Raw genomic sequence first — 23,668 nt, forward strand, 5'->3', positions numbered from 1 at the left:
CGGCCACCACTCAGAAGAGCAGCAGATTAAAGGTTCCCGTCAGAGGCTGCAGACGAGGCCAGCACCCCCTGCCACGTGCAGAGCTTCCCTGTCACAGAAGCAAGCGGGGTCAGGTGCCTCCCAACCGCATCAAGCCCGACCTTCCTCAATGGAACTGTGGCCGCCCTGCCCCCGCGTCCTGACCGCCACCACTTCTTCCGAGGCTCTGTTGGCTTCTGGGCCTTCAAACACCTGCTGCGCCGGCCCCCTTGGCCGTCAGGCCAGGCCGTGTCGCGTTCCCCTCCTCCCAGGCCTCCAGGGGTCCACACTCGCCCGTGAGGGGCCCCTGAGCTCGGGGTGATGGGCCACGTGCTCGCACCCACCCTGCTCACAGGAGCTGGGGGGACAAGCCCAAGTTCAGCTGGATCTGAGGCTCAGCTTTCTGCTCCTCCAGCTGGGGCCAGACCCGCCCCCCCACAGGCCCCTCAGAGGCCCGGGGTGCGGAGGCTGCCCCTGTGCAGCAGAACGTGCCCACAGCCCCGGGGCCAGACCTGCCCGCTGGGCCCGCCGCTCGGCCGCGCACCTGCGCCTGTGCTTCCTGCCAGAAGTCTCACATGTGCCTCCGCTCTGCCCTGTTGTCATGGCGATCAGAACACGCAAAAGCAATACTTTTTGCACAATATCACATGTTGCTTAATGTTTGGACACTGATATCATCTCCAGCTGGGGTTTTCTTAATTTAAGTCAACAAACCAGTCTGGAAGCACACATATTGCTTGTGTTTGGGAACCAAACAAGAGTGACATGTGACGAGAAGACTTAAGAAAGACCCTGGTGTGTGTGTGCGTGCGGTGCTGTGTGTGCCAGGGGGGTGGCCCAACCTGAGAAGCAAGGAAAGAAGAGGTGAAGCTCCCAGCCCCTCTGCTCCATCCCTGGCTACACCCCCTCCGTCGCCCCGGGACTAGCATCGAGACACAGGCACACGTGCGCGCACACACATGCACACACGTGCAGACGTGTGTGCGCGCGCGCGCGCACACACACACACACACACACACACACACACACACACACACACACACACACACACACACACACACACACACACACACACACACGCCCGGCATAGCCACTTGGAGAGCTCCCTGGAGCCAGCTCGGAGCCTGGGGTGGCAGCTCCTGCCCCCTCCTTCAGCATCCCACCGCATCGGAGTCCCTGACGACCACTGGGAGAGTCCGTCCTGTATCCTGTGGCCACTTGAGAGTCCGAGCACCGTCCCCCCAATCCCAAAGTGGCAGCTGCAAGCAAGCTGCTAGGTGGGAAGGTCCCTGCGGGCGCCAGCAGCACTGACGCCATGTTTTCGGGATCAATCTTAACTGCTGTCCACATGGAATATTTTTCTTGTGGCTTTTTTCAGTGAAAAAAACATGAACGGGAAACGTTAAAGGCCTGTTAACGACGCCCTTTCATCCATCAAGGCGCCGCCCTCGCGTCCTCATCCACTCCCGCCCGCCCAGCACAGATCCTACCGGAGGCGACCTGGGTGACGGAGGCCAGACGCCGTCCATCTGTCCGCATCTGGAGCCACAGCGTCCGAGGACCCTGGACGGCTGCCCTCAGTCACTTAGAGACTTGGGTCCTGCAGTTTCTCCAGGCTCCAGGCCTGGCTTTCAACTGTCACCCTGTTTCCTTCAGACAGACAGACAGGGGTTGCTTGGCAGAGTTCCATTTAAATCTCAGGGTCTTTCAAACTGATAACAGGTAAAATTGATGTGAACTTCAGCTCCCTAAACAAACTTCAATCAAATGCCCGTGAAGAAGAAAGAAAAACCCTGTTTGGGCCGGGAGAGGCCAAACACAGTTCAATCCTCACCGAGGGCGTCCAAGTGCCCGTCCCCAGGACCCCCCACCAGGACGGCAGCAAGAAAACCTACCAGCAGACAAGGCACCTGGAGGCCCAAGTGCGTCCCAGCTCAGAGGCCACAGGGAAAGGCTTAGCTTCCCAACCGGTCTTCTGGGAAACTCTTCTGAGTAAAAGAAAACAGACTCTGGATCCTTCTGTGCGTCCCCCGGTAAGATAACTTGTTACCATTGCAGCTTGAAATCAGAACAGCACTAAGGTCCTGGGCAAGCTCTGAGGTGAAGTGGACAGTCCTCGCCGACTCGGCTGTGACGTCCTGCCTGTTCCCACGGTGGCCGAGGCTCGAGCTGGCACTGCTGCCTGTGGAATAGCTGCAGCTGCACCAGCAGCCCGGGTGAGTCTGCGGGTGCGAAGGACGCGGCCAGCGGGGCCTGCACACCCTGCGCACCCTGCCTGGGCTGCGCCAGGACAAACACGCCAAGCGGGGCTCCCCGCCCCCTGGGCTCCTCTGAGCAGCGCCTAAACCCAAGGACTCCACCCGACCACGCCACCGCTTCCCAGAGCTCTTAAGCCACCCGCCTGCTCGGTTCTCTCCCACGCTGACGCTTCAAAGGAAGTTCAGTCTGGGATGACACTGCTGTTCACAACAGGTTAAGGCACAGTGACTCCCTCCCTGGACATGCCTGGCTGCTCAGAGCAGAGGTGCTGCCTAAGGAAGAACGCGGGGTGGAAAACGCGAGGCCCTGGGCGGGAACGGGCCCCCGAAGAGACTCGAGCTGCAGACGACAGTGCTGCTAGGCAGTGACCACGCCGCACCGGCTGGCTGCTGTCTGTGTCGGCTGCGCGCGGACTCGAGTTAAAAACCCTGACCAACTTCCTCCACGACGGACCCGCCCCCTCCCCCAGAGGCCTGGCTGCCCGAGCGGCTCCGACCCCTCCCCGCACCTCCCCTGCCTCTCGGCAGCACCAGCCCCTCTTCTTCGGGCGCCAGGGAGTCAGGCTCTGCCGTCGCGTCCCCCCCTCTGCAGCCTCGGACGCGGCGAGCGAGTGGGTCTACGTGACCCTCCCGCCTGTCGTGGGAAAAGCACCAGGAGAGGAACACGACGACCCTTCGCAGCCCAGCCTCCCGCGTGGTCAAGGGCAGCCATTTCATTACACGTGTGCTTCCGCGGAAACAAATATTATTTCTGAATCTTTCACGACCCGGGTGTCCGGGAACGGCGAACACAGCACGCGCTGGCCGAGCGGCTGTCCCGCGGGTCTGGTGCTGGCGGGTCGAGGCCCGGCACTGGATGGAGGGAAACCCGCCAGTGAGGGAACCTGGGGCCGCGGCCAAAGGACTCAGCCTCCTTGCTTCAACATCTCTCTTCACGGGGAAAATATTTTCATGTTTCCCTGTGCCTTTCCCGTTCTCTGCATTTTCACAAACCTGCTGCCCCTCCAGCGGCTGCAGCTCCAGGCGGCCTCTCGGAGCCCGTTGCCCCTGGAATGGTTCGTGGCCGGCACTCAGGGGGACGGCTTTGCCAGTGGGAGCCCGGGGCGTCTCTCAAGCGTGTTCTGATGGCTGAGGAGGCCCCGGGAAGCAGGATAAAGAGCAGAGTTTGTGTGGCCCCAAGGGCGCAGTCCAAACCGGTGGCGCCAGGCCACGGAGCTGCAGGGTCCCCTCGGGCAGCTTCGCCGGCGGGCCGGGCCCTTGCAGGCTGCACAGCCTGGGACCCTCGCTCGGAGGCTGCCTGAGGATCTGGAGATCACAGCGGGAGGCCCCCGTCCCCCTAAGGGATGCCTACTCTCCAGGCCGAGGCCCCGCCCGCGTGCAGAGGGTATGGGGCCTGCGATGTGTCCTCAGGGCTGACCGCACCGCAGAGAGGCCTGCCCGCCTGCTGGCAGCCCAGACGGCACGTGCCCCGGGGACTGCCGCAGGGCATCTGGATCGGAGTTCTACCCTACCCCACTTTCAAACCCGTCAACCGAGCAGAAGTGGGACCGGGGCTCCCCAGCGCCGCCCAGGGCACCCTGGTGGCGCCCTCTACTGGAAGCGCACAGACAGCCCCGCACCCAGGCCCCCAGGCCGGGTGCCGCAGGCCGGGCATCGCAGCCTGCGCTTCCGTTCCGGGCAGAGGAGGGGTCCTGGGACTGTCAGTCACTGGAGCAAAGCATTTTCCTTACACAATTCGGGACGCAGCCAACCACCTTCACAGCCCCCAAGTGCAAAGGGCACCCCAGGTCCCCCACTCGTCCTCCCAACACATCGGGACAGAGAAATAGGCCCTCTGATCACACGTGGAGACACACAATTCTCACAGCTCGCCGAGCCGAGGGCCCCCGTGAGAATGGACGGTCGCAGCGGGGAGACTCAGGGTTCCATCCGAAGATCAGACATCTGTGCAGCTCCCTGCAGGAGCACGACTCTGCCGTAAAGAAGTCCTGAGAAGGACCAAAATCAGAAGATAATGCGGAAAAGGTCATATGTTATTTTTGAGGGAAAAAATGCAGAATTAACTTCGCTGACCTAAGAAAGGGATGCAATTGATTGTAAACTGGTGAGAAAAGCCTAGTTTGTCTGTGTTAGGTACCTGCTCTTTTGTTGATATTAAGGTACTATGAGATACACGGTACACCCAAACTGTACCCGTGCAGGGCTGTATTTTTACCCAGGTTTCTGGTGACAAACACAAACTGCTCAAGCTTCCCTGCTGCTGTTTACACTGTCGCAGGCACCCTTGACAAAGACACAGCATTCTACTGGACACTTGGGCATGGTTTATTTTCTCCATACAACATATCATTTACCCACAAACAGAGCTACAAGTTTCCCTTACGCTTTTTGGATAAGTCAATTATAACGCTGAAGCGACAACACGGTGCTGAAGTATCAGACCATGTGCCTGGCAGATGCTGGAGACGCTCCTCTCTGCCGTCGGTGACAAGAGCTGACCCTGGACTTCCAGGCTCGACGTCAGGTGTCAGGAAGGAGAGGTCGGCATCCCTCGTCACCTTCTGTCCAGAGAAAGGCTGGGATAGACTCCATTCCTCAGAGAGATGCCATTTCAACCACGCCCACGCGCCAAGAGCTGTTTGTTTTCCCAAATCTTTCCGGCAAGCGGTTATTTTCTTTCCACTGACATGACCCCCAGTGGATGCATCCTGCATTCGCTTTCTGGCAGTTGGAAAAATAAGGCTGGAGAATGTCAGTAAGCGCCTGTTTCCAGGGCCCGTCCCCTCTCCTCCAGCAGCATCATCCCGGCAGCTTCAACAGCCAAAGGAGAGGGCAGGCGGGGAGCACGCAGGGGGCGGACACGGCTGCAGCCTGGGACGGGCCTGCATGGGGGTCCAGGGCCCTGGGGGCCTTGGCTGGCTCCAGGCACAGGTGTGGTGCCCGAGGCAGCCAGCGGTTCCCGGCGGGCGCCAGATGCCCCCTCCTTCCGGGGCTGTCGCCCTCATGTTTGCCAGCCCCCCACTGTCTCAGCCCTGACTTAACAGTATTAGAAATGCAACAGTGACAGTGTGAGAGAAGGAAACAGGTTAGACGCACGGCGGCCAGTCTCTGAACTCAGTTTGTCGTAAAATGTGGAAAAGAAGGAGCAGACACGCGGCACCCCGACGGCTCCAGCCCCTTTAACGCGGCAGTGCCGCCGCCCACCGTGCTCCCAGCGAGCTGTTACTACAAACACTCAATCCTGGCCAGCAGGCTGGGAGCTGGTGGTGCCACCCAGGGCCCCGTGCCAGGCTCTCGCTGGACGGGAGCCCCCTCCACATGCCGGTTTCCCCGCCGGGCCGCCTTCGTGGGCCAGAAGCCACTCTTTCACAGCCACGCCTCCAGAGTAGCCGCCCAGGGCTCCACTGCTGCAGACGACTCTATGACACGGGATGAGGATGGGCATCTGGAAAACAGCGAGGCAGCCTCCGTCAGGCGGGGCTCCGGGCCAGCGTGGCCTTTCGGGATCCAGGGCAAGGCCCCTGACCGCGACGGACCCAGGGCCCAACTCCCAGGGCTCGGCCACCTGCAGGCTCTGTCTCAGCACTGCCCACCCCTTGGCCTCCGAGCATCCTGCGCGGGCTGGGAAGGGGCCCAACGCCTGAGGCGAATGTGGGGCATCTTCTAGAGAACCGCTTTACGCTACGACTGGGGAGGAGAACGCTTAATTTCACTTGATAAGGGATTTAAAACGGAGGCAGAATTGAAAATGACATTTCCAGGTTTAGGTACCACGTAAAATTCTCCAACGCTTCCAAGATGTTAAGAAGAAACTTCGGGGGATGCTGTACTCACACAGGCCCCTTCAACCCAGAGGCTGGAACGTGTGGCCGTCCCCATGCAGTCCACACCTGCTTTTGTAAATAAGGTTTTATGGGAACACAGCCACGCCCACTTGGTACTCCGTACCTGCGGCTGCTTTTGCAAAGCCTAAAATATTGATCGAACGGCCCTTTATAGAAAAGGTTTGCTGACCCCGGCTTTACACTACACCCGTGCACTGGGGGGGACCTGCTTTCTTCCTTAGTCTCTGGACATGGCAAGTCTGAGAAGCTCCAGTTCCATCTGTTCCCACCTGAAAAGCTGCCACCACCACTGCTGCTACCAGTACCCCACCTGCTGGGATGGGGCAGCCAGCTCTTCCACTGACACCAGCAAGGACCCTCGGCCCATGCCCACCCTCATTCGTCCCACAGGGTTCCCCCCGCCCCACCCCCCCAAAAGAAGCCCTAATGGGAAGACAAAGCTGCTCCTGGCCTTTCACACCTGGAGACAAGCGGAATAGCCAGGTACCTGCTTAAATCAACAGAGTGATTCCACTAAAAGCAACGCCACTTTACAGTGAAAACAGGTCCAAACACAGCCCACAGAGAACCGCCGACTATCAGAAGGGCCCCACTGCTGGGACCAAGGGCAGTGACAGCCGCCCAGGGGCCGAGTGTCCCTGAGATGCACCAGGAAACACGGGCCCAGGCTGGGCTCTGTGCGCCCAGTGAAGCTCACCCGCGGCCCCAAATGCAGCCGCACCAGTCCCAGGGGAGGGGCAAGGCTGGCCCAGCCTCGGAGAGTGAGGGCCTGGGTCCCGGGAGGCTGGACAGGCAGGCAGGGTGTGGACCGGGCGCCGATGCCCCGAGGACAGGGCCTCCCCCAGCGCCCGGCACCTTCTTTTCCTGGCCCAGAGCTGACACCACACAGACCTGCAGGAGTCTGATACCGCACGCACCAGACTGGACTGGACCCCAGGGCCCGCAGTCGCTACTCCTGCAGCCACTCACAGGCCTAGTTCCCCCTAACCTCGTACTTGCGCTGCCAACCCCACCAGGGAGGGGAGCCCCTGTCCTCTCTGGCGGGGCCTCCTCAGCAGGAGTCCCAAGGACGCGCACGGGAGCCCTGCTTGGGGTCTGTTCCTGGAACGGCAGCGCCGCGGTCCGCACGGAGCTCTGACAGCCACGGGTGGAGGGGCCGCAGTGGCCACTGCCCTTGCCTTCGGTTTCCACGTGGAGGACCTCACTGGAGGGATGCTCTGGGCCTGGTCTCTCCCCCGCAAACCCCCTGAGGGGAGGACGACTCACTGAGCAGCCACCCTTGGAAGAATGGACGAGAATGCTCAGCTCAGCACCCTGTGGAGTCCTGCAGGGGGACTGCCGGCCCCACGGCATGGGGTCTGCCTGCCCCACGGCATGGGGTGCCCTTTTCTCTTCCAAGACGTGGTCAGCGCCCGCCCCTGCAGGGACCAGTGACGGGACGGGGGGGGGTCTAATTCTGGCGGGACTTCCTGCAAAGCCTGCCACGGCTATGGCCACGCCACCTCTCCAGTCAAGCTTTTATCCTAATAAAGCTAACATCCTTTACTCATGTCTCAGTTGGCTCAGAAGACGGGAGGAAAGAAAGGGATGTAATTACGGCCCCTGAAAACCACAGTGGATGGGAGATGTCTTCCTGGGCAGCCCGTGGACACAGCTTAGAGCACACCCAGTGTGCCAGGGATGGCCACATGCCGGGGGCCACCAAACACAAGGAGTTGTACCCCGTGTTCCCACTGCACAGGGCTCTGGGAGACCAGTGGTTGTTCTGCGTAAGGATCTGGACAAGCAGTTACTCAGAGCTTGAGAAGAGCTGCTCTCTGGAGGGACTCCCCAGGCCTTGGCAGAGTTCAGACTTTTGCTAAGGGAAGGGTCTGCTCTGGAGTCCCTGGGGAAGAAAGGCTTCATCCTAGGTAGCTCCATCCTGGCGGGAGGCAGGGGCACCGGTGGGCGGCCACTGCAGGCCCAGGGCATGCTGGGGCAAGAGCTCTCATCCCTGTGGGAACATCACGGTGGCCGCTCCACAAGGAAGGTCATAGCAGCGGGCACAGGTACAGGAACCGGGGCCCACTTTGGAGATGTCGCCGGGGTGGAGAGCTGGGCGCAGACCCTGGAAGACCCCACCCGTGGGGGGAACCTCCTCTCATGGTATCTGGGCACCCCCTGCTCCCTCGGGCAGTCGTTCCTACTTCTGCCTTTACCGGAGGCCCTTCACCGTGGGTGGAGCAGGGTGTCACCTGCTGGGCACCAGACACACACTCACGCCTGCCAGGAAGTGCCCCTCTGTGGGGCTGCACCTGTCCCAGGAGGATGGCTGGATCCCCAGTCCCTGTCCTAGACACGTTGCTCAGTAATGATGCTCTGGGGAGAGCATGGCTGATGTGCACATCGTGACATCGTATCCTCCAACGAGCCCAGACCAGGCACTCTCAACTTCGGGACACGTTAAGCCTCTGGCCCAAGTTGACAAGCTGCTTAGGGGCCGAGAGGGGATTCCAGCCCCACACTCTGTACACTGCCCCCAGGGGACCGCCGAGGCGGGGCCTGGGGGCGCTGGCATGTAAGTAAGTTGGCTTGGGAGGTGGGAATCTGACTTCCCGCACATCACAGACTAGTCCCGCTTTGGACCAGAAGTTAGAGTTGCCATGGTAACTCGCATCGTCTGTGGGGTTCTGACCCCGCACGGCGAGGGTGAGCTCAGACTTCCTCTCCAGTGCAGTTTAACTGAGCGAGAAGCAGACACGCTGCCGAGTCCTGCTGAGTCCTGCCCGCAGCACCCAGCTCCCATCTGCCTGGAGGGAGTAGTGGGAAACTTTAAGAACAGATTGTTTGCCCTGATTGAGGGTTTTTATCAAATACAATAGTACATTAATATTTGCTGGGAGGACATGATTAGGTAATATACAATTCAAGTTTTTGACTGATAAAGAGACAGACATTTAATTCAATTTAGTCTTACAAACATTTAGGCACCAATTCAGTTTTCCTACCGAACAGCAGATTTCACAAGTGAGCTTTGATTTTCTTCCCTCTCGCCCAACAAGCTATGAAATTGTAACAAAGTGTGTAACGTGGACCTTTCTCCCTTTCTATGCAGGACGCAGATAACAGGACTGCTGGCCTGGAACAGCAATTATAAAGATAGCTATGACCAGTCTTCATCTTTGATGGAGAACTGGCGTCTTACCAAACACGCACTATCTTCCCCTCCGGAAATGGGAACACTGCTTCTGCTTGTGCTAATTTTGGTGGCAAGTTTCAGACTATCAAGATGACGACACCTGCTAAAATTCACTGGGGCCCTCAGGACATTTCAAAGGATCTGCACCCTCTATGCCCTCTCCTTTAAAGCCTGTGCTACACGAAATGCAATTTTTATCAACCACCACGAAGCTCATAATATCACAGCTGCATTGAAATCTTCACGCTGTGAAATCTAATTCATCCAGTGCGCGACTCCATCACTTACACAGACCCTTTCTCAAATGCTATAAAACTTCCAAACCCATAGATTTGTCTCCAACAAAAATAACACGAAGGGGCCTTTCGATCAATAATGGAATCCCTCTGATTCCGGTGCCGGCTGAATATTTTCTCCAGCTTCGCCTTTGTTCTTGTGGGTAGCAGCCCACAAGGGAAAGAGCTTGTTTTCACTTGCGGCCTCATCAATACCTAAATCCTGGTGAACAAGTGACACCGAGAAGCTGTAATCAATAGCTCCCTGTGCGTTTTTTCTTCTGGTCAAATGGTTCAGCCCCACTGACAGCCCTGACACTTAGAACATGATGCTAAATCTTTATCAACAGCCATCTGGGTGACGGGCAGGACAAGACTCAGGGGGTCATTAACGCTCATGGCAATCTGTGAATAAACTAACTCCTCAGGAATGCGTTTGTTTAGAAGAAGGTGGAGAAACTCTCTGTGCAAGTATCGATTGCCTTTGAACTGCATTTAGCAAATTCTGTCTGAGGATGAGTGGAAGGGTGCTTTACCGGGGAGGGTGTGAGGCCTCTTCAACCCGCCCCACCGGAAGACGGCCCGTCCCCTAGGCTGGGCCTGGGAGAGGGTCTTCTGGAAGGCTGCGAAACTATTTCACCTGGGCTGTTAATTCCTTCACGGAAAACCACGGAAAAGCCAAGGGCCTGGAATGGGACGAAACTCCCCCACCACCGCAAAAACCGCCCCTCAGCCTGGCGTGGGGAGGGCAGCCCAGGCCAAGAGCACGTGTCGTCGCGGGAGCCAGCACGGGTCCTTTTACCGCCAGCCGCCTAAGGAGTCAGCACGCAGTGGGCCTCACAGTGCTCTGGAATATTCCACATCCACCTGCCGCTCTCCTCCTGAAATGCACAACCATTCTTCCCGGCCGGGACACAAGATGTTTTCAGCGGGTAAGCCTCTACGATGTGCTATCTGTGCTGGAGCCCACGTGTGTGGCGCTGTGGCCGGGCCCCTGCCATCAGCGCCGAGAAGCGGGACACGCCAGCCGGTCCCTGACTAGGCCCCTTCCTCCCTCAGGTCCCTGGGTCACCACTGAGATCCCTCGGCCCGTTCTGAGGAGGTTCTCTTTTACCAACTTTGTGGGACCCCTCTGAGGACGGCTGATTCCCGCCGAGCTGCCCGTGCTGCACCACGCAGCAGGCGTCTCCTTGCCGGGGCACCCCCGGTGCCTCTGAGCCACACCTGGAGGCCTCTGTCGGGTCCTCTGCAGCCTCTCATCCAGTTGAGGTCCCTGCATGAGTCACAGGCAGCGCCCAACTACAGAGGGACGCCCAGGGAAAGGCCACAGAGGGCTCGCCACCTCCTGTCACCCTTGGCACGGGAGGGAGCTGAGAAGAGGGGACGTGGTGCGGGCAGAATCCTCCCGCCCGAGTGTGTCGTCACGGCCACCCTCGGCGTGGGCACGCGATGGGGATGTCGAGACTAGGACTTCATGGACGGTAGAGTTTTAAGCCCTGTGAGATCCTCTTTTATAAATTTCAGTGGCTGAGGCCACAGTTGAGCAGTGACAGTCATAGAGATTAATAGCAAGAGGAGAGAGTCCCGCTGGTTGCAGGACAATAAATGTTTCTGAACGTCGCCACAAGCGCCATCAGCGGACAGCCAAGGCCTTGCCACTGCAGAGAGTGAGAAACCGCGGGCGTCGCAGGGGGCAGGTGAGGGGCTGCTCATCTGTGCGTGTCAGTTAGCAGAGCTGTTTCACGGCAAGGATGGGAGCCACGCCTGCTGATGGGGCGGGCGGTGCCAGGACGCGAGGCCAACCTCAGGGCGGGAGGCAGGGAGGCCGGGAGGGAGGGCAGAAGGACCACGTCTCCGCGTGGGATGTGAACAGGAGCGCGGCCTGAAACAGGGATGGAGATGGGGGACAGAGGGAGAATTTCTACACAGCACGGTGACGCCGTGAAGCAGGAGGGTGCAAAGAAGTTAGTCCCCAGAGTTCTCCCTCGAGGCCCTGAGTGGACACCACAGCACGCTCTGGGTGGTCTCTCTATCCAGAGCAAAGTCAAACTGCCCCAAACTGAGTGGACCTGGGAGAAGACGGTGGCCTCCCAGAGGGAAGGTGTGACGTAAGCTTCACTGGGAGACGTGAGTAACTACACCTAGAAACTTGATTCACCGTCACCCCACGCTCAGCGCGGAAACGCGACCCGAAGCGCACAGAGGAGGCGTACGCGAACGATGTAGCTGGGCCACCGCCACTACGGCACAACAGGTGCAAAACGACATGCTAACCAGATCCACCGGCCTCCATCGTGGAGACCAGGGACACGGGAAGTGGGGGGCTGTGTCATCGTATCACATATTGTTCCTGACGATCTGAGATATTTTAATACGGAAGAAAACTCTTCTCCGGATCAGATGTACATTAAAGCAGCGCCCCCACTACAGACCTACAGGAGCTGCTGCTTGAGAGTAACAGTGCCGTTTTGGGAGAAAGGCCAAGAAGCTGCCACCTCCTCGAGACACCAGCTCTGCCCTCGGGCGGCCGCGAGCCGAGTGGCGAGAGCTGCCGAATGCGGTGTGCAAAACGCCAGCCTCTGCCCTGCGAGCGGGGGTGGAAGTGGTTCTGAAAACACAGCAGGGCCACAGCAAGTTTTTAAAAAGTGGGGCCTCTCTGATTTAGTAACTTCCCATCCCATGATGTGATGACTCTCTTTGCTTTTCCTGATAGGATGGCATTCTTCTACCATATGAGAGACTTTCCTACAGCTTTAGGGAGAAACCATTCCCAATGTGATAGCAGGCCCTGGCGGGCACTGGAGACTAATAAGATCGGGAATATTCCAGGGCCCCATGCAACTGTGTGCGGTCTCCCAGAGGGCCGAGCTGTTGTGCGGACAGGGGTGCCCTTCCTGCCCACCTGCAGGCTCCACAGGCGTGTGTGGCCCTGGCCAGGCCCACGTCACGGCCTCTCCACAACCCACGCGGACTTCCTCCCTGAGACTGGACAGCGCTTGGCCCACATGTGGCGTGACGGAGAGCAGAGGTGACCTCTGCACTCCTGGGAACGACAGGCCTGCGGCCACCCCACACTGAGGCCTGACCCTATCCCCTGGGGAGATGGCCTTGCATGGTCCGTGAGTCCTGCTCTCAGCCCAGCCTGACTGCAGACTCACAGGGGGGACAAAGACGTGAAGGAGCTTGGGGACACGCCCGAAAGCAGTGAGTCATCCCAGGTCCCAAGGGCCACGGCCTGGACCTCCTGACGGAGCAAAGCCCCCAGGCGACGGGGATGGGTTTGAAAACACCGCAGCACGTGTATTTTTCTAGAACATGAGCTCTCGTGCGTGGGTCTGTTTTGTTTCCTGCTGTGCTCCCGGCACCTGGAAGAGCGTCGGGCACACCCTAGGCACCCAGCGTGCCCAGCTGTCCAGTGAACGAATGGCTGTCTGCTCGCCACTTCTCCAGGCTTCGCCACCCCGGGCTCCCTGTGACGAGCAGCTCCCGTGGTTCTGACACGCATCGTGGGTCGGGGAGGGTCTCGGTGGTGCGTGGGAAAGCTTCTTTACCACCTTCACCCCACCAGTGCCACCCATGCCTCTTCCAGAGGTCCCCACCACAAAGGCTTCCTGTCCTCCCCGCCCACTGCAGCCCGGGCTGCCCCTGAAACCCGCTTCAGTCAGAGGACACTGTGACCCCCTGAGCGCAGTGCCCAGGCCCCCCACTGACCACGGCCATGCTGACGCCACGTGGACGCAAACTCACAGGATTGTTTCTCATCGCCTCTCCCACGGCCCGCGCTGCTTTGGGGTTGCCCGCCAGGGCCGCTAATTGCTGGTAAGAAATCGTCTCTCCGAATTTCACAGCCTTCAGCAGCTTCCACAGCGCTTGTCTGGTGAACGAATCTGAAGGGAGAGAGCAGAGTGACACGATTTGGGCCAACGGCTCCGACAGCTCGGATACAAACGGCTGCCAGTCCTGAAAGAGAGGGTGAGGGCGCATCAACATACACAGAGGTGTTATTCTCAATGAAAACAGCTCCGCACGGCCCTGTCACCGTGTCACCCGACACAGAGGAAGAGGTGTGCGACGCAGGGCACGGAGCGGGCCGGCCCCTCTGCAGGTGTCCCCAACCGTGCCTCACAGATCTGCGACTTCCTCCCATCTTCCCCGAGCGCCAGGCAGGCCCGAGACACGCTCTCCCGGCACCCGGGCATGTACAAATTAGCAGGCAGTGCGCTCCGTGAGCACAGAAGGCCCTGCTTGCACACCAACTTCGAAACCTTTTGTTCCGCTGGTTAATTTCCAACTTCGGCTGGGACACAGAAGGAAAAGGAAGCCACGGGCTGGGCTCTGATATTATACTAGCTGTCCACATCCGACGGCGGGCAGGCTTAGAATGCCAAACACCACGGTACACAGGGGCTGGTGGTGACCTTGGCTACAGGCATCTGTAATGAGCAGGGCTGCAAAGATAAAACAACTTCATTCCCATCTGAATTGACTAAACCACATCAAATTGCATTCGCTCTTCATCCCGCTGCAGGAATGAAAAGGAAAACGCAGGACAACATTCCCTCCCTCTGCTCCAGGTTTAGAGCTGTTTCGCGGGCGTGGAGTGCGCTGGGGAGAAGCCTGGCATGTGAAGGAGGCGGGTCTGAACCGACACCTATTGTCTTTCCGAAGGGGACGCACGGCGCGGGAGAACTGGACACGGAGCTGTGGCCCCCAGAGGGGGGGCGGGAGCGCCCGATGCAGCAACAAAGGGAAGGATTCCACGGGCAGGGGCGCAGTCCCTGAGTGTGTCCCTAATAGCACTAATTACACTCGGTGCCAAGCTGGCCAAGTGCGATTTGGTTCTTAAAGGAAACACACCCTTACATGCGTGTTAAATAATAAAAATCACTTCTTCACTGAAGGGAATGATAATCACTTCACTGGGAAAGAAAAATCTGTTTAGACTTTATTATAACATTAAGCAAATTAAACATCAGCATAATCCAGGTGATACCAGAAAAGGGTCAGCAAAGAAATTGACTTTGTTGTTCATTAATTTACATGGATTAGCAGAGGGCAAAAAGATAGCAAATGTGCTCTAGTTTTTTATGATATAATTTCAAACTCTACACCGTTTGTGGCAGGAGGGTGACTTTGGGGTTAATCAGACTGATTTGTCCTTTTAATTGCTTTCTATTCAAAGAAAATTCATTAGATAATGTTCTCTTCAAAATTCATGAATCAATTTAACTGAAGAAACCACGTTAACAGCTCTGGGTTCATTAGCACAGGCGGTTGTGTGACTAGCTGATTGCTGAGAGCGTTTCCTTAGGCAAACAGACTCTGTTTACTGTGATTTCTTTAGAAAGGGTTTTGAAATCAAACTGTTCATCATTATCACTGTCGCCCGTTGTTGTGCCTAACTTAAAAAAAAAAAAAAGGAAGAAAAAAAGAAAAGCAAGGCAGCTTGGTGATAACTTGGAGAAAAAGGTTTCAGGGATAGCTGTCTCGGAAAAGAAACGATAAAAGCAGCACAGGTCGACACAGAAAGAAGCAGAGGCCAGTCTCCTGCCTTCTTCCCACAGCCCAGCGTTGCTGGTTTTTGCTTTCCATGTTTTGGCCCAGGGAGAGGATGCTGCCTAGGTCTTCCAGGAGGACAGTCTGGAACTTACTAAACCTGCAGGCATACGGTGAGAGGTGTGTGCAGACAGAAGCTGGAGAGACAGAACAGTTCCGAGAAGCCGCGGCGCAGCTCCCCGGCCACCACCCGAGCGCCAGGCGCTGACGGACTCCTGCCGAGTCACAGAGCGCCCCTCCTTCCAAGGGGAAAAACACCGTAAAGTAAAACAACTGGACGCCCGTACGTGAGCGCAGAGTTTATCAAACATTTTCAGCTTCACTGTCAAGTTTTCCACGGGAAACCGTTTCTCACCTGGTGCGTACCAGGCAATGGTACTGGGACGAACAGCTCAAGAAATGCAGTATTTGTCAATCAAGCACATCACTGTATAAATGTACCTGGAAACTCAATTCCACCTTGTAGGGAGCAAATGCATTTATTAGTCTAAGCGGTGCTCAGAGCCAGCGCCTTCGCCCTGGACCCGTGCAAAATCAGACCTGAGCCCCACCCCTCCGAACGGGGAGGGGCAACACTCTCGGTTGTTGGTACCATTCTAAAATGTAGCAAAACCTGCTCATAAAGATCACCATGATCGGTGTGTAAAATACATTCTCTTGAGGTGACCACATCAGTCTTTAGTGGCCGGACCATCATTTCAGGTGCCCTAAGGGGCAACCACTGAAACACCAGCCTTTTCTCTCCCGTAAGGTCCTCTGCGGAGAGCAGTTGCAGCCTCCGGAGGCCACATTCTGGGTGTTCCTCTCCTTCCCCATCTCCTGCCTGTTCTGGGGTCCGGGTGAGGTCAAGGTAGGCACTGCTGGAAGACTGCTCCTTAGATCCCCCTTATCTTAAGGACACGGCCATCTCCATTTGAGCTTGGGTGGCTACTTAAACACACCCACCGCAACCACCTAACCTGGCAAAAACTTTTCCAAACTCTCTTCCTGGATTGCACATCGCGAGCCAGGTCGCTGATGATACCGCGCACCTGTAGGATGCCCCGCCATAGTGTCAAACCCGGTGTCCACGCGTGGGTCACGGCCATTTGACAGGTTTCCAACTTTCCAAGGGTTCTCCCTCCCAGGACTTGCCTTCTCTGGCCTCCGGCACAGAGGGGGCACCCAGGCTGGCACACGGGAGCTCAAGATAATCTGGGAGGGAGCCAGGTTTCTGACCAGGTGACTCCAGAGGCGAGTTCTGACACTACGTGCTCTTCAAGTGTAAACGAGCTAAACTGACCTGATGCCGCCTCAGCATCAAAGCGGCCACACGACCTTTCCAGGAATGAACCTGGGAGGGAGAACATGAAAGTGGAAGGAAACAGGGGTTCTGGTCCAGGGGGAACAGAGTCAGCGTCTTCTCCCTGCCTATCTCTGCTGAATGCCTTTATAAAACCTGGGCACAAGGCACAGAGCAGCTATTTGAGGGCCGTGGAAAGTAAAGGTTCGGGAAGAGGAATGTGAAGAAACCCCGCAACGACGCGCCAGTTTACCACTTTTCCCCTCAATAACCCCCAGCCAGGACGGACTGCAGCCTCGACCCCGGCGGTGCTGCTGCTGCTGCAGACAGAGCCCAGGGCTCTCATCACCCTGAGGAGGGAGAAGGACCCCTGATGCTCAGAGCATGGAGGAGCCCCCCTCTGTGCTATTGCCTCTGAACTCCTGTACCGCCGCCCCCAAGCAATCCTGCAGTGGTGGGGGGCCCGCAGGTGCTGAAGGCCCTGAGGAGAAACATCCTTTCTGATGGGAAGAGCTATGGTCCCCAAAGGTGGGTGGACCCACTGCTTTCCCCTTCTTTGTATTCTCACTGCTTGGCCCTAGATGGAAGCGCAGTCGCAGGAGTGTGTGGTAGCACGGAGAACCCCCAAGAACTGGGAAGGACCAGGGAGATTGCAGAGAAAGAGGCCTTTGGGAAAGCACACCAGCAAGTTGTTTATAGATTTCTGGATTCGCCCCTGAGCTGGGCATGTGTGGATCTGCCACTAAACCCAAGACTCCGAGAACTGAGGTAAGGGTTAGACCACTGCTGGGGTCCTGGAGGGCAGACCTGAACGGGACTGCGGAGGCTACAAAGGAACGGATACTGAAACCACAACCTGCAGAAGCCTGGTCAGGACTCATGGGCTGTATCCAACCCGGTCGAGGGTCTCAGAAACAAAAATATCAACATTACTGTAAGATTTACACGAGACCCAGAGTCTCAGAATATCATATTCAAAATGATCAGGTTACAACCCCAGATTACTTAGCATATGAAGAATCAGGAAAACCTCAACTTGCCTGGGAAAAGACAGTCAACAAATGTAAAGGCCAAAGCTGACACAGGAGTTAGAATCACCTGACAACCGCCCCTCTCCCTCAAGCTTTCTGAGGTATGATTAACAAATAAAACTGTAAGATACTTAAGGTGTGATGACTTGATAAACATCACCTGACAACCACTTCAAAGGCTCTGTAATAAAAATGCTGTGAGAAGGGAAAATACCCACGAAACAAATGAAAATGCAGAGTTTTTTTTTAAAAAAATAGAAGTTACAAAGAAGAATCAAATGGAGAATTTAGCACTGAAAAATTCAACATACAAAACGAAAAAACTGCACTGCATGGGGCTTCTTAGCAGAATGCGGATGCCAGAGGAAGAGCCACTGAGACTGAGGATAAGTCAGCAGAAATGATCAACCAGAGAAACAGGAAAAAATGTCAAAAGCAAACAACAAAAACCAAAAACAGCCTCGGGGACATGTTGGAAAAGCCAAAAGGTCTAACATGCGTGTTACTGGAGTTCCGGAAGGAGACAGAGAAAAGTGTGGTGTAGAAGAAAGAAATAACAGCTAAGCATTCTCCAAATTTGGCAAAAGATACACAACCATAGATTTAAGAAGCTCAGCAAAGTGCAAACAGGACACACCCAAAGAAATCCACTCCCAGACACACCATGATGAAGCTGCTGAAATCTAAAGACAAAGAAAGAAATCTTGAAAACAAAGAAAAATGTTGCATTATTTATAGGAGAACAATGTTTGAATGACTATAGAATTCTTATAGTAGCCACAGAGGTAGAAGAAAGCAAAATGGCAATTTTAACGTGCTGAAACGAAAGAACTGTCAGCTTAGAATTCTACATCCAGTTTTGAAAAAAATCTTTCAGGAGTGAAGTTAAAATAAAGACGTTTTCAGATTAAAAAAAACAAAAGTTAAGGTGTTGCCAGCAGACCTGAAATGCTAAAGGAAGTTCTTCAGTAAGAAGCAAAATAATACCAGAGGGAAGTGTGGAACATTAGGAACAAAAGCAGAACAAAACAAATGGTAACTATTTGGCTAAATACCAAAGACTGTTCTTCTGTTGAGTTCTTTAAAATATGTTTAATGACTGAAAGCAAAACCATGACATCAACAGATAAGATTTTCAATGTACACAGAGGTAAAACAAGACACCATAACATAAAGCAGGGAGTTAAAGGACCTACATGGTGGTAAGGCTTCTATATTCTACTTTAAGGTGGAGAAATATTGATTCCAATTAGACTGTGACGGTTAAGTATGTATCATAATCCCTACAGCAACCACTAGAAAAACTATGAGAGATAATATAGTTAAAAAACACACGATATAAAAAAAGTTAAAATATTCCATAGGAAGGAAAGAAAGGGGAAAGAAAAATGAAAAACCGAGGGAAAAGATAGAAAATGAATAATAATATGTGCTAATAAAATGTAATAAATAATAAGATAGCAAATAAAATGAAATAAATGTTTGACATCCCAACCCTAAATGCTTATGTACCTAATACCAGGGCTCAAATGCAGGAAGCAAAAAAATGGCAAAACTGAAAGGATAATTAGACGAATCCACAATTTTACTTGAAGACTTCACTACTTCCCCCTCATAATTCATAGAAATAGTTGACAGAACATCAAGGATGCAGAAATAAAAAAACACTGTGAACCAACTTGTTTTAACTGACATTTATAGAATAGCCAGTAACCGCAGAATAGATACTCTTTACAAATGCACATGGAACACCAATCAAGATGAAGCAGATTCTGGGTTATGAAACAAATGTTAACAACGTTTAAACAACTGAAATCAGACAAGTGACTTTCTCTGATCATAATGGAAAAAGACAAAAGGAAAATCTCCAAACATCTGGAGAGTAAGTAAGCCATTTCTAAATAATCTATGGGTCACAGAAGAAGTCTTAAGGAAATGAAAACAAAATTGAACTGAATGAAACTGAAAATACAGCATATCACAATTTATGGGACACAGCTAGTATTTTAGAGGGACATCTGTAGTATTAAATGCATATTTTAGAAAAAAAGGTCTCAGATTAGTAATAACATAAAACATAAAATTAATAATAAGCTTCCACCTTAAGAAACCAGAAAGAGAAAAGCAAAATAAACCAAAAGGAGAAGGAAGGAAAGAATAAAGGTAATAGCAGAAACTAGTGAAATCGAAAACAAAAAATGATAGAGTAAAATACATGAAGCCAAAACTGGGTTCTTTAAAAAGAAAAATAAATTGATAAATCTTTAGTAAGACTGATTTAAAAAACCCAACAAATTATCAACATGAGGAACAAAAGAGGGGATGTTACTACTGACCTCACAGACATTAAATTGACAAAAAATTTTTCCTACAAATAACTCTAGGCACAATATTCAATATCACAGATGAATTAGACAAATTTATCTAAAACTACAAACTACCAAAACTCATCCAGGATGAAATAGATAACTGGAAATAGTCCTGTAACTATCAAAGAACTTGAATTCACAGTTTAAAATCTTCTGAAATCATAGGGCCAGATAATTTCACCAGAAAATTCTATCAAACATTTAAATAACACATCAATTCAGCATTATCTTTTTCAGAATAATAGAAGAGAAGGGAACAACACTTCTCAAGGCATTTTATGAGGCTAGAATTACTCCAATATTAAAATCAAAAAAGACAGTAACCAGAAAAGCACAGATCAGCATCTCTCATGGACATACATGTAAAAATCCTCAACGAAGTGTTTGCAAATCAAATCGAGAAATACATCAAGAACAAGACATCAAAATTCAGTGGACTCTGTCCCAGGAATGGAGGGCTGATTCAATATTTGAAAAATTAATCTATTATAAAGCTACAGTAATCAAGATAGGATGTACTGCTGAAAAAACACCTAGATCGACGGAACAGCATAAAACAACCCACATAAATAGAGGAGCAAAGGCAAGTCAATGGAAAAAGGCTAGTCTTTCCAACAAATGGTGCTGGAACGACTGGACAGCCACATGCAAAATAGGAATCTAGACACAGACCATATGCATCTTCTACAAAAACGAACTCAAAACGGATCATAGACGTAAATCTAAAAGGCAAAACTATAAAACACCTAGAAGATGGTCACCTGGAGAAAAATCTAGGTGACCTTGTGTTTAGGGAAGAGTTTTTGGATAGAGTATGATTCATGAAAGAAAAAAATGGGTAAGTTGAACTTTATCACAATGAATTTCTGCTCTTTGAAAGATGCTGTTAAGACACCTTAAAGAAAAGCCATAGGCTGAAAGAAAATTTTGCAAAACACGCATCTGATAAAGGACTTGTATCCAAAATACACAAAGAATTCTTAAAAAACTCAACAATAAGAAAATAACTCAATTAGAAAACGGATAAGAGCTTAACAGACACCTCCTCACCAAAAAAGATATACAGATGACAAATAAGCATATGATAAGCTGCTTAACATCATTTGTCATTAGGGAGTTATACATTGAAACAACGGGATACAATTACACACCTATCAGGATGGCTAAAAACAAAACAAACAAACAAACAAACAAACAAACAAGAAAACCCCTCAATAGTACTGACTGCTGGTGAGGATATTCATTCATTGCTGATGAAAACGCAAAGTGGAACAGCGACTTTGGAAGAAAGTTGGTCGTTTCTTAGAAAGCTAAACTGAGGCTTACCACATGCACCAGCAACCGCACTCCTAGATATTTACTCAACTGATTGGAAAACTTATGTCCACACAAAAACCCACACGTGAATGTTTACAGCAGCTTTACTCACCTATTGCCAAAAACTGGAAACCAAGATGTCCTTTAATAGGTAAATGAACTATGGAACACCCATACAATGGAATATTATTCAGCCATGTGAAGAGTGAACCATCAAGTCACAAAAAGACATGGAGGAATCTTAAATGTACATTGCCAAGTGAAAAAAAAAATTCTGGAAAGGCTACATGCTGTAGGATCCCAACTCTATGACCTTTCGTAAAAGGAATAACAATAGAGACATACATTCAATGTATGCAAATTAACAACAGCGATATACTTAGGAGACTGGAGGACCCCAGGAAAGAATGCAGGCGGTGACAAGAGAATCTAACTGTATGACAAACGTATGAACAAGCCCACTGAGGTGTGTGGGAGGAAACATGGTGACCTAAGTAACTCTGGAAATGAGTGGAGTCCATAAGACTAAGACAAAAGGAACTGCACTGGGCACTGTACTCTGCTTGATACAGTTGTTTCCCATGGAAGTACAGGATAAAAATCCTGATACTGCTATACGGTATACTGGGCTCAAACAACTAGCTAAACGGATGGCAGAAGGCTGGAGCCAGTTTCTCACAGATAAGCAAGAGGCGGCCAGAAGGATCCATGTAATAATGGATTAGAACTCTGTGTAGACATGAGTATGAACTAACGTTTATCTTCATATTGGTACCGAGCAAGGCCAACCTCAACAGTGTTAAATCATTATGACAGTATGTACCCTGATACGACTGCATGAAAATGGCATTTTACCTCTGTGGTTTTCCACAACGCCACAGCCTCAGTCTATGATGAGAAAAGCATCATATAAATTCGAATATAGTGACACTTTACAAAATTCCTGACAAGTACTCCTGAAAACTGTCAAGGTCATCTAAAACAAGGAAAATCTGAGAAAATGTCAAAGCTAAGAGGAGTCTAAGGAGATATAATGACCAAATCTATCATGGTATCCTAAACTGGTTCCTGGAACAGAAGAAGGACATTAGGTAAAACCTAAGAAAATCTGAATAAGATATGAACTTTAGTTAGTAAGATATCAGCACTGGTTTGTTGATTGTAACAAGTGTATCACACTAATATAAGATGTCAATTATAGGGCAAAATGAGTGTGGGGTATCAGGGAACTCTCTGTACTAACTTCTCAAATTTTTTTGTAAATCTAAAACTGTTCTAAAAAATGAAGTCAATTAAAAATGTACTAATATGATCCACCATATTAACAGCCTAATGAAGAAAAATACACAATAATATCAATTGTGGTAGGAAAAAAAATTAACAAATCTCAACATCCATCCAAGACGAAAGCTCTCAGCCATTAGGAATAACCTGATAAAGATATTAGACCAAAAAACCATACAGTTAATATCAGACTTAACTGTGAAAAGATGAATGCTTTTCCTCTCAAGACTGAGACGAAAGCAAGGATGTCCAATCCTAATTAGTATCATCGCGGAAGTTCTAGCCATTACACTAAGGCAAGAGAAGGAAATAAAAGTCATGCATTTTGGAAAGAAATAAATAAAACTGTCCCTATTCACAGACAACATGATTTGTTTATGGGAAAATACCGAGGAATCTATCAAAACAAACAAACAAAAAACAAACCAACAACAAAACCAACTTTGAACTAATAGGTGAATTTAGCAAAGTCACCAGGTACAAGGTCAACACCCCAAAATCAATCACAGTTCTGTCACTGATAATAGCTCCAACAAAAATGCAATACTTAGATTTAAATCTAACAAATTATATACAAGATCGTTATGTTGAAAATTACAAAATACTGATATATTGATAATATTATAAAAGAATACCTAAATAATTTGAGAGACATACCATGTTCATGGACAGGAAGTCTCAATATTATAAAGATTTCAATTCTCAAAAAATTGATCTATAGAGTTATTTCCATTCCACTCAAAATCCCAGGGATATTTGCTGAAGATATAGACAAGCTTCTTCTAAAACTTACATGGAAAGGAAAAGGAACCTGAATTGTCAAAACATTTTGAAACAGGCAAAAAAAAAAAAAAAAAGGGAGAAAGCACACGAGCAGGTTTTAAGACTCACTATTATGCTGTTATAGATCAGGATAATATGAAATTGTAAAGGGATAAGCATAGAGATTTCTAAAAGAGACTAGCACACGTATGTCCAAATGGTTTCTGACAAAGGTGCAAAGGCATTTCAACGGAAAAAGGTATTATTTTCAAAAATGGTGTTGGAAAACTTGACATCTACATGCAAAACACTGAACTCTGACCTAAATCTCATACCTTATAAAAATTAATTTAAAATAAATCGTATATTTAAATAAAACTTTCAACTAAGAAAGTTTTAGAAGAAAACAGAGAAAACCTTTGTGACCCGAAGTTAGGCATACAGTTCTCAGACGTGTCATCAAAACCACAATTCATAAATTAAAAAATAAACT

General features: G+C 51.5%; 1 protein-coding gene across 1 annotated transcript in view; it reads right to left on the minus strand.

Moving 5' to 3' along the window:
* Window positions 1-5,511: 5,511 nt before the first annotated feature.
* The window catches only part of MGMT (O-6-methylguanine-DNA methyltransferase), a gene marked incomplete at its 3' end in the record, with an annotated part of 283,790 nt that continues 265,633 nt past the window's right edge, over window positions 5,512-23,668 (minus strand). The window contains exons 4-5 of the mRNA XM_082854858.1: window positions 13,322-13,461; window positions 5,512-5,721 (exon numbers count right to left, since the gene is read on the minus strand). Coding sequence (XP_082710984.1) covers window positions 5,512-5,721; window positions 13,322-13,461 — 350 coding nt within the window. The remainder of the gene's footprint in view (window positions 5,722-13,321; window positions 13,462-23,668) is intronic.

The sequence above is a fragment of the Leucopleurus acutus genome (assembly GCF_964270905.1).
Source record: "Leucopleurus acutus genome assembly, chromosome: 14".
NCBI classification, from domain to species: domain Eukaryota; kingdom Metazoa; phylum Chordata; class Mammalia; order Artiodactyla; family Delphinidae; genus Leucopleurus; species Leucopleurus acutus.